Below are 11814 nucleotides of genomic sequence, written 5' to 3'. Positions count from 1 at the left end.
TGGTCCTATTCAGCCAGCCCCCTTACTGCCCATTGTCCTCCCACCACCAGTCCTCCACACACACACACACACACACACACACACACACACACACACACGGCTGTAGGGACTCAGTTGAGGCCTGGAGGAGAAAGATGTATGAAGTGAGCTCCTGCTGAATCTGAGTGCTGCCAAAATGTTCACGATGTCGCAGAAAGTGCTGTTGTTCAACCATGCGTGCACAGAACTTAACCCCACTCACCTGTCCTGGTGCAGAATCCTGAGCTGCTCTGTAGCTATGACTGTTGATTGCGCCACACTGCACGCAGTCCTCTGTGTTGATTAATCAATAATATGCTATGTTTTAGAAATCATGTGCCAGAGCAGATATACAAACCAGTAGGTTTGGTGCTTGGTGTGTTAATCTGAGAGCCACAGTGTGATGAGAGCCTTTTTTAATCATTGTGCTCTGAACTTCGAGAAAATTCCAGTTGTCTGATGCTGTGATAAATGACTTTTGTTCAGTTGGTGACATTTTAAACCAGAAATTCGTAACTATCACTCATCACTTAAAGACTAGTGTAGCAAAGTTGCAGCACCACAGAATAAAACTCTGATTGAAAATCTTATTGGAAATTATTGCGTGAGTAAAGGTATTTCAGTGTTTCAGTGTATTTCAAGCAATTACGCAAAAAAGATAAAGTGTAATTTATCAGTTATATTGCTGGATTATCACTATGAGGCATTCATTTTTAATACTTAAATTTTTTTTTAACATGAAGTAATTTTGTAAGTTACACAGTTTAATTAAATAATGCGTCATATTTGATAAGATATGGTTTATGTAAAATCTTAATCTGAGAAATAGCTATAAGTACCTGCACTGTCTGACACTTCCTACACTGTTTTTTTTTCTTATTTATTTATTTTTAAATCTAGTTTTCGATATTTTTCTCAGGTCAAGACAACATGTTGTCACCACCTCATGCCCTAAGTTAGACCCCTCATCCAACAGTTAACCAGCTCCACATGACAGAAAGAACCCTTGCACAATAGCCTGTATGTGAACACACAGTGGTCACACAATTGTCTGGCTTGGGGCATGAAGAACTGACTCTCGTCAGGGGTTAATGATCGTCGGCCATTGATTTGGAGCACATTAGGCCATTGATCTGTCTGTGTCTTTTATGCCACCTGGGGAAAGGAATGTGCTGGGTCCCTATTGTGTCTGTCTGTCAGTGAGTGTCACAGAGTGGTCATATGTCCATGAGTGTCTCTCTGTGTGTAAGTAGTTTCAAACAGAGGCCAATCAGAAGAGGCCCAGAGTTTCACACAGACACAGTGGAGAGTTGAATATTCTTGAGTTTGGTTGGTCATTGGATCTGGATTGACTTAGACACTGAAATGAAGACACTGAAAAATTACATTTAAACATCTAGGAACTTGCACTGCATGCACAATACACACCCCGACGCTGTACACTGCATGCACAATACACACCCCAACACTGTACAGTTTCGAGAAAACACCACGGAGACAGATAAATGATAATGCAGACCTCAGCACCTTTGGCAGCTACGTGCAACACATACATGCACACCACACACAATGGAACGAGAGGAAGTTCAGTTATAGCTGCTGCTGTTTGTCGACTTAAGAAATGTCATTCATCAAAAACAAGAAAAGTAGGTGGAAAACAAATGAAAATAACAAACAAGCCCTTGCTTGATATGACTGAACTGACAGCAGTTTTACAGTAACTTCCCAGCACTGTGGTTGAACTGTAACAACTCAACTTAACTAACTTTGTGGCTAAGATATATAACTTAACATAAAAGTTTGACTTTAAATAATGCTAATGAATTCAAAGAATGCTTTCAAGTTAAATTCCTACCTTATATCTTTTTAAAATAAATCTATTAAAAGAAGACCTTTGCTTCTAAAGGTTAGTAAAGAAGTCAGCAGCAGGTTACTTGTCTTTCCATGATGCTTTTTTGACACAGTCAGGTAGATATTTCATTTTATTTGAATCTCTTGTCCCTCATAAAGGTATTTATGAGTCAGTTGCTGGTTACCACCGGACTGACAGACAAACAGATTACTTGGTAGGATGTATACTTAAAAAAGACTTTAAGATAATTTTTTTTTTTTTTACTTTATGAGTTTGCAACATCAGCTTCTATTAATAATCTTACTTCTACCTAGATGTTCAAGTACTTTCTTTCCCTGCGTGAACTTCTTTGGAAAATTTTGGGGATTCTGCCTTTTTGGGGAAAACATCTGTTAGATCCCAGACTTAGTGAAAACACTCAAAAAACACAGCTGGGGTTTAGGGGAGGGGGTTCACAGGGTCTTTAAATGTCGGGGGCTGCCAGTTGGTCGGCCATGTAATCAGAGTTGAACTTGAAGAGGGAAAGAAAGTGATGTCCGACACAAGATGAGAGAGAGTAATGAGTGTGTGTGTGTGTGTGTGTGTGTGTGTGTGTGCTTGGGGGGGGGGGGGGGGGGGGGGGTCCTCTGTTGGAAGGACAATAGACAGCAGCAGCAGCAGCAGCTGACCAGAGAATCCCTTCTTCTTTTGTCATCCTGCATAATGACGTCTCCACCACACACACTCACTGTCTCTCCCTTTCCCTCCCTCCCTCCTCACCCCACTGCTACTCATCCCTCCTCCCTCTCTTCCTGATTTGGCATTAAGGGGCTTCTGCATCTTCTTTTCTCTTTAGCTTTATCCTTCTTTGTTGGCATCTATTTGCTCCCTTCTCTCCACACCTCCCCTGTTGACTCTTACGTCTTCTCTTCAGGGACACATGTTCTTTCAGTATGTCTTTTGCCGTGTATGTGTGTCTTGGTGTGTGTTTGTGCAATTATGTGGATTTATATGTGTTTTCCAGCTTTTGCCTCTGCTCTCCAAACTCATTAAATTACTTCACTATGGGCCATATGTTAACTATGTGTCCAGCCTCCATCTATGTGGAATCTGTATGCACTGATGTCTGTTTATCAAATTACGGCATAAGCATTCGCAGATAAAATGTTTCAAAATGTTTCGAGAGAATACAGAACTTGAATTAGGTTAGAACACATTAGAAGAAGGTTTGGGGAAGTAACATTAACATTAACAAAGACGGCTGGATAAAACCAGATCTCCATCCTGATCCTCATCCCTCCACTGTACACTATACTCCTCTACTGTCCATATGAAGCTGAAGGCCTCCATATTGTCCACTTTCGTGTATTAAGCACACTTCACCTTTGGAAGGGTCGTCATTAGTCTTTTTACTAGAAAAACTCTTCAGGGTCACATCCTGAAACAGCTTTCAGCAGTTGAAGATATGGCAGGAATGACTGTTCTCTCTGTACAAATGTTTTTGATCAAACATAAATGGCCTTTGTTTAAAAAATAAAAGTTAACACACACACACACACATAAAGTACACGTCTGAAACATACACTAATAAAAGTAGATTTAATTATGTAGGTAAGTGCAGTTTTTAGGTACATTATATTTCCTCTTTATGCTACTTTGACATTTCATATTGCAGTTCATGAGGCTGTGAGATCACTCTTGACGAGTGCAGTCGTTTCCTCCTTCTGCTGTGTATATTAAAAGTGTCACATACTTATCTGCGAGTGCTTATGTCGTAATTTGATAAACAGACATCAGTGCATACAGGTTCCACATAGATGGAGGCTGGACTTACACATAGTTAACATATGGCCCATGGTGGAGTAATTTAATGAGTTTGGAGAGCAGAGGCAAAAGCTGGAAAACACATACAAACCCACCTTCAGCCTCATATGGACAGTAGAGGAGTATAGTGTACAGTGGAGGGTTGAGGATGGGGGTCTGGTTTCATCCAGCTGTCTTTGTTAATGTTAATGTTACTTCCCCAAACCTTCTTCTAACGTGTTCTAACCTAGTTCAAGTTCTGTATTTTCTCAAAACATTTTGAGGGAGTGAACCTGCATGGCACCACATGCTGTGACTGACTTTTGTGTGTGTGCTGTGAATTTTCCTGTGAAATATGTGGTCAGCTCAGCCTGTCTGTGCAAAGGTACTGGAATGTTTTCTGCATGACCACATGAAGTTATCACTTCCTCTCTCTCTTCATGGGAACTTGCTTGCAGTTTTTCCTCTCCCTTTCTCGTCTCCTGAAAAGCTAAGCGAAGTGTGTCATTCATTGTGTGTGTGTGTGTGTGTGTGTGTGTATGTGTGCGTGTGTATTTATTTAGCAGCTCTCAGCCAGCACCAGGTAATATAGCCTGGTACGGAAGGTCACTGCTGTGATGTCACTTCCCCTTCCTCTCCGGATATTCCCAGCATTCTGCTGCCAGCAGCCGGGAACTCTGGGAAGTAAGAGCAGGAAACCTGGCTCCTTCACAGGAGAGAGAGAGAGAGAGAGAGGGAGAGAGAGAAAGAGAGTGAGAGAGAAGGAGTAAGAGAGAGTGAGAGAAGGGTGTGAGAAGTTGTGATTTGAATGACTCGTTTGCTGTTAAGAAAATCAAATGCAAGCAGCAAGGAGAAGGTTGGAATGGAAACAGAGGAGCTAATGACACAGGAATGAGGAAGGATCCACTGTCTACTTTTTGTGTCTTTTCAATGTGTCTGCGTGTCTCTGATTGAAATTGTGTGAAAAGCTCTAAATGTAAAGCATATATAAAGCCACATCGCCCCCTCCTGGTTATGCCCGGTCAGTAAAAAACAGTGAGCATGTATTTGGCAATTTCCTTCTGACCCTATTAGAAACCTATTACAAGTTTCCAACCTTCCAATACACATTTAATGTGGGTGATAATATACAGAATTTGAAATGTTATGTGTTATCAGTCACATGAAATAAAAGTAATCCAGCATGTCTTTTTCTCCTCTTCATCAGCCTAAAATTTAATTGCTAAGTGCTGCCTGCAACCTTAACGTAAAAATATTTATTTTAAATAAACAAATATCATGTATGCGACTCATGTCACATTTTAAAGAGGATCATATTTTAATATATATATTTTTACGAAACAGCGTCTCGCGAGGATACCGGAAGAGGCGGGACGTTTTTACCTTCTTCAGCCGCGAAATGCGAATTCCCCATCAGCGTCCATATATTGTTGCAGCCTTAAATGCACAATAACACACCAATGTTCACGGCAGTATGAACACAGAGCAGTTCGCTGAAACCCACCACAATCCAAATAATAGTCCAGTTTCGACGTCCGTGTTGGCAGAACACGGCACAACACCGGAGGGGAAAGACTTGAAGAAAGGAGCACTGAAAAGGTAACCTGTTAGAGTTAGCTATGTTAGCTAGCTGATATATCGCCTGTCAGCATTATGCAGAGCCATTGCTGGTTAGTTGTAAACACTTTAAAGATTTGTTTTCATTCAACTGTGCTCCTGCCTCGATGTGATGTTGGCTCCTGTGACGATATGTGCTTTAATTGTAATGTCAACGGTGTTGTATTGCTGTTTCTATAACATGGGATGTCACTACTTTAGCGTAGGGCACATTTTGCCCACTGCTTTATTTTCAGAAAGGCCTTTGATAAAGACAGAAATCTTTATTAGATATTAGATAAGCTCAGAGACCATAACATGTTGCACTGTTTATTTGACGAAGAGGAAGAATCAGCTTTATTGACAGTATGTATATTTTACATACACACACTGAATTCGTCTTCTGCATTTGACCCATCCTTAGTTGAACACACACATGCAACACCCTGCAAAATACATGCAGTGAAACACCCACAGGAGCAGTGGGCAGCATCAAGCGCCGGGGAGCATATTGGGGGGGGTTAAGTTCCTTGCTCAAGGGCACATCAGCCGGCTAATGGAGGGGGGGGGCATTTTTTTCGCTTTAATCACCCCACCACACCCAAATTTTTCCTGCCCGTCCGGTGGGGGAATCTAACCAGTGACCCTCCGATCACAAGCCGCTTCTCCAACCTCTATGTTAATGTGGGTGTAAAAAACATAAAAGAAGCGAATCCACTTTCTTGTTGACAAAATCAATAACTAGTCTCTCCTTTGTTGTTAATAAAATCTAACTGCCTGTTTTCACTCGCATGCGGTTCTTCTAGGTATCCCACTTATTCTGTACAAGTAGTTAAAACACCTTTCAATTTGTAAAACATATTGGAGTTTTGCCTGACTAGTCAAATGTAAAATTACAACATTAACAAGCAAAAAACAAAACAAATTTGGTTTAAATCGCAAATGTACTTTATGTTTACAGGGACTAGAAATTAATTAACACAGCACCTAAGTGATACGATGTGTCTGTTGAAGGTTTTTGCGTATAATACTTTGGAAAATGGCTCAGTGTTGTAGGAGGTTTATACGCTGGTATAAGCCTGTTATTTTCTTTGAATGTACACACTGTTGAAGCCTGGCTGTTAGACTGCAACAAAAGCAGAAGATACAGCTATTATTGCCTTTATTGAATGTTAGGAATAATAAGTTAATAAATGAATCCTGAGTGAACATGTCACCAGCCGCTTGAAAGAGTTTTATTCCTTTTATTCCCCCTTACTTCCTATATAATCTCATTAAATGAAGCTTTTCTTAACAATAACTTTCCCTCCCCTGTCTCCCTAGAACCCCCTTCTCAAAGTTTAAGAAAGTACACTCTAACTTCAAATCACCTGTAAGTAAATCTCCTCTTTGTCTGGAACATACACAAACACAAATCCTATAGTATCAGTGTTATGGTTGTCTGTTTTGCACGTCACAGCTTCAAGTATCTGAGAGTGCTAAAGTTAGCCCTGCAGAGGAGGTGGCAGAGCTTGAGAGGAGAAGAGAGCAGCTGGACACTGAGATAGCTCAGCTGGAGGCTGAGTGAGTACAGCTGTGTGTGTTTGTCTTCTTGTATTTCTGTTTTTGAGGTCCAACTTAAATAATATGGGTTGAGCAATGGTGGATGAAGTACACGACTTAATTATTTGAGTAAAAGTAAAGATGGTCAAATATTACACCAATATAAGTGAAAGTTGTTTGTCAAATCTTTACTCAAGTTAAAGTTCTGGAGGAGTTGGTTTTAAAACTAGTTGTGTTTATTTGACAAGATTAAAACATATTTCTGAAAAGACTTTATTCAGTAACATTAACTTGGCATTTCATTAGCTGACTATGCCAGCTAAGTAAGCATCAGCAGTAGGTTCACACACAGTCATACCATAAACATAACATAAATACCGCAGCTACTGGAAACACAGATAAATCTGAGTTAAACAGATGTTTATATACCTGATATAGGAAACGGAGGATGGAAAGAATGGGGTGGGCGTTTTTTAGTTGCAGTGATGAAATGATGATGCTCTTCTTTTGGTGAAGAATTGTGATATTTATTTGCCATAGCCAAATTAAAATGGAACTTGTCAAAAAAAATGCAGCAAGCACTTTGAACGTGACAGTCATAGGGAGAATAGTTTATAGTGATTGAATTTTGCTTTTGTGACCAACATATCATGCAGCCTAACACCCTTACATCATTAACATCAATGATGATTCAGTTTAGGATTAGGGTACACTGAATCCCACAAAAAGCACCCTGAAATGTGTGCCCTTCTTGCCTGCACAGTTTTGTCAACATTCTCAGCATTAATCTGAGCTGCCTCTGTTTGATTATTTTAGATTATGTGTGTACACCTGTGTGTTAGCACTGCATGTAGCATTTACACAGGTCTGCTTTTGTGTGAGACCAGCTGTGTGTGTTTTTCCCCAGGGGATACAGTGTAGAGGAGCTGGAGCATCATATTGATAAGCTGCATGAATATAATGACATCAAAGACATTGGACAGTTGCTCCTGGGCCGTATTGGTAAGAGAAATGCTCAGTTAACTAGTTTTTGGTAGCATTTAAAAGTGAATTGCGCTAGTCAAGGCTTACACAGTTTACAGGATTTTTAAGTTCTAATGTTTTAAAATTGAATATTGTGCATCTGATGTATTACACTGCAAGAGAAATACAAGTGAATGTTAGGGCCTCTCTCTTCTACCTAAAACATGATATCCTGCCCTGCCCATTTCATGTGTGCTGAAATTTACTTACATGCTATTTAAACATCACAGAAGGACACATTAGAATACGTTAATATCTCATGAGCTATTTCAGCTATAGCTTGTAGGAAAATATAACCTGTCTCATTACAATATGCACTAATATTGTTTGAGATTCAAGTTGTTCTACAGCTGGCCACCAGAGGGCAACAGAGCAATATCTCTGTTTTCTCTCTGACTGTCTGAATCCAAATCTGAATCTTTTATTTGAGTTTAGACAGTATTTAAACAGCATGGATTGTGTTTGCATTTAGATTGCTTTGACCTGCATTTAAAACATTGAGGACCTTAAGATAGATGCTTAACAGAAAAAATATTATGCTTCCCACCTCATCCAGCTTAAGTAAGCCACATGAATTTTTTTAATTTTCTGTGTCCAGTCATAAGTTGGCTAATATTTGTCACCGCTGTCATCATATGACATATGGTGAAAGAAGTTTTGTAATTCCTCATCTCAAATTACTGATCGGACAGTGGTACAAAAATAGCATGCTGTGTGGACGCATCACATAAAGACTAGAGAGTTGTATTGGCATTTCACCTTCTTCCCACAGCTCTTTTGACATTGCTTAGTACTGTACTGTATGTCTGTGGACACATTAGTAAGAGAAAATGGGTTACAATGAGTGAGAGGCTGTTGTAATTTTCTTTTGAAATATATTTGTATGACTGTGCTGCAACTGTGTGAGGTTAAGAAAATGTGGAGAAGTTCAAACATTTCACACTGTTAGAGAGGTTGTGGTGTATCACAGCCAAGTCACATTATGGTCTGTGGAAGTGTGTCATAACAAACACGACTTTTTACCTACTTTTACATGCACAGTGTGGAGCTGATTAAATCTGAACATCCCAATTTAGTCTGCTGCTCTTTGCACAGTAACGTACACAGGAAGAACGCACATACTTATTCCATCCTCTAATGCTCTAACGTCAATCATTTCCCGCTTCTGTGGTAATCTCCCTAAGCTGGGCAATCTCTAATTTTAAATCTATATTTTGTGTTAAAAGCTTGTTATCTCTTTAAATTCTCTCTCAGTACAGTGAAGAGCCAGGATGATAATGACCTCTTAGTGAATGGAGGTGGCGTTTCCCCTCTGACACAATGAAAGTCTTTCACATCACTTCCACATGCACACACACACACAAGTTTATTCTCTGTCTGTAAGGCATGCACATGCTTACAGTCACACAAACTGTCAGACACAAACACGTGCTATCAGCGTGTCATACACACACACTCGCACTCTTTCACAAAGAGTCTACACTTAAACACTGAGTTGCTGTTGTATGCTGTTATTATGAGAGGGAGGAGATGGGTGGGCAGACTGTAGCATGAGAGAGGAGACAAGAGACAAGAGGAGATGGCCTGCAGTACCCTCTAAAGACAATTGTCCCTTTGTCTATCACCATGTCTGCCTGTCTGTCTGCCGGTCAAATTTAAGGTCATTGTCATATCTCTCAAGAAATGTCTTTTATTTTAGACTTAAAAATATTCACATTTCAAACATTGAGAGCTATTTATATAATCTATGAGTTTCCTTCGGGAGAAAATTGTAGATTTCTCAATTAAGTGTTCCGGACCGATTCTGTGGTTAAGAATCAACTGTGTTATCTACATATACAGGTATGTGTACATAAATATGACAAAATCCATCCACTTGAATGTAGTCTGAGATTAGCATAGTATTCAGGTACAGTACTTTCTAAACTGAAATCTTATGAAACGTCAGTTCAGGAAAACTGATAGAATAAGCACAGTTTTAAAAAGAAAACTGTAAACTAACACAAAAGTGAGTGAGTGATGAGCAAGTACGAAGATGATTGACAAAATTAGACCAAAATGACAAGTGTCTCCATACCTCTCTGTTGCTCCAGGCCTGCAAGCCCTGTTACTTAAACAACCCTGTGCTGTATACACACCCTAACCGAACAAATAATTGTGTAAGGTAAAAGAGAAATGGCTGTATCAGTCAGGGCTGAGCTATTGCTTATAATCATCAAAGCTAATAAGAAGACTATGTAAATATATATATGTGAGGGAGAGAGCTATTAATCTTATTATTTAACTTTGTTTGACCAGCAGTCAAAGACAAAAAACACTGAAACATAACTGATAAGGCCATGCGTTAACTGACAGTAAAATGTAATAATTTTCAGTCCATGTAGCATTAGCATGTTAGCACAGCTAATGCTCCAGCTGTGTCAGTCTTGTATATAAGAGAGGACAGTAAAGCCAACTGGTCTGTATCAGGCTCAGCCTGGCACAGCTCAGCATAGCTTGGATCTGCACGATATAGAAGAGGCAGAGATCTAGTGGGGCAAACTGTCAGATATGTTAGATGATATGTCATAAGCTTGAATAAAAATGACAGTGGAGATGGGCTAAGATGATTTTTGTTTTGTTTTCCAGTAGTATTTTAAGACTTCTGTATAAAATGTTTTGACCAGGTACAAGCGTCATGATGTGATTCATTTGCTTGGTACTGTGGTCTTGGGCTGTACAGTGTTTTGTGGATTGTTTGAAAAGTAGACCAGAGGAAGTTGACCCTGTAATCTGCCGAAGGGGCCTAACCCCCCTTTTTTCTGTCTCGCAGCTGCTCTGAAGGGGACCACCACACGAGATCTCTACAGCCACTTTGGTCTGGAACTTGATGACTGAAAATAAAAAAAGACTGGGGAAAATGTAGGAAAATACAGTGGTGAGAATGGTTCCTCAGGTCATGGGGAGAGGTATTTAAAACAAAAAAGAAAAGACCTTTATGATAAGATGATTTGGGTTATTGACCTCAACCAGCTCCTTCAGACATAAGTTTATCCCTTTTATTTGTCACTCTGTTCACCTCTTTACATGGACAGATTGGATAAATGAATATGAGCATGATAAGATGAGAATGGAGTTAGTGCAGCAGGCAGACCTCATATTTAAAACAGGCCAACTATTCAAACCATTAACCTAAGGACTTAAGGCTTTGATAGAAAACAAATGTTTAAACTCTAAAGCCTGTTGCCTCTGTTGGTTGTGTGGGAATTTAAATGCTATTAGGACTCTAGTAATGGAGTTTTTGTTTGTTTGCTTTGTTTTGAGATTTGAGTTTATCTAACTATTTTGGAGAAAGGGTATTCATGATGGCTGCATGAATATCAGTTATCTTCTCTGATTTTGGTTTGTTTGTTTACAGGAATGCTACAGTGCCAATTTTAAGTGTAAAAAAAAATGTACTAGCTCCTTATATGGTTTGTGGGTTCTTACCATAGCGTAATAATGCACCCAGATCATCACCACAGACAGGATATCCCCTTTCGCATCGTTACCCCTAAACCCACTGTGGAATTAAAGGAGTTACAGATATATTGTAGTTACAGCATTCATTTAGTGAAGTGAAATTAGGATTAATGAGATGTATTGTCAATTTTTCATATTCATTTCACACCCTCCAGCCATTTAGTAAATCCCTTTATCTCTGTGTAAAGTGTAATTGTTAAAAATAGGTCCCATCAGGTCATCCCCATGCTGCTATTTAAAAAGAATCTTAGTGGAGGGAAAAGGGATATGAGACAACTGTCACACTTGTTTTCAGTTTCCTGTCTCCATATAAAGTTTTAATGACAAACAAATGGTTAGGTTGTTTCCTTTGCATAATAAAGCCCCCTGTGCTGCTCTGGTTGCGTGAAGTGTTCAGTATACTGTATGTTCTGAACAGAAAATGCACACTAGGTGCATAATATACTGGGTGTGTCCTTATCTGTCTGAGAACCACTGATACTGTGTCTTCTCGGACTGAT

The 11814-nt window shown here is 39.6% G+C and overlaps 1 protein-coding gene across 1 annotated transcript; it reads left to right on the top strand.

Annotated features, from left to right (window-relative positions):
- Window positions 1-5025: 5025 nt before the first annotated feature.
- On the top strand, window positions 5026-11698 carry swi5 (SWI5 homologous recombination repair protein). Its single transcript, XM_046374255.1, has 5 exons — window positions 5026-5251; window positions 6572-6620; window positions 6708-6811; window positions 7698-7792; window positions 10626-11698. The coding sequence occupies exons 1-5, from the start codon at window positions 5127-5129 to the stop codon at window positions 10688-10690; spliced, it is 438 nt and encodes a 145-aa protein (XP_046230211.1). The 5' UTR covers window positions 5026-5126; the 3' UTR covers window positions 10691-11698.
- The last annotated feature ends 116 nt before the right edge of the window (window positions 11699-11814 follow it).

The sequence above is a fragment of the Scatophagus argus genome, chromosome 20 (genome assembly GCF_020382885.2).
Source record: "Scatophagus argus isolate fScaArg1 chromosome 20, fScaArg1.pri, whole genome shotgun sequence".
Lineage (NCBI taxonomy): Eukaryota > Metazoa > Chordata > Actinopteri > Scatophagidae > Scatophagus > Scatophagus argus.
This window is presented reverse-complemented; position numbering and strand designations above follow the sequence as displayed.

Bases quoted from the DNA above. Each gene is read 5' to 3' on its own strand.
- swi5 (XM_046374255.1), top strand. From the start codon at position 5,127: ATGAACACAGAGCAGTTCGCTGAAACCCACCACAATCCAAATAATAGT. The intron at 5,252-6,571 runs GTAACCTGTTAG...CTGTCTCCCTAG, and splicing joins AAGAAAGGAGCACTGAAAAG to AACCCCCTTCTCAAAGTTTA. The intron at 6,621-6,707 runs GTAAGTAAATCT...TGCACGTCACAG, and splicing joins ACTCTAACTTCAAATCACCT to CTTCAAGTATCTGAGAGTGC.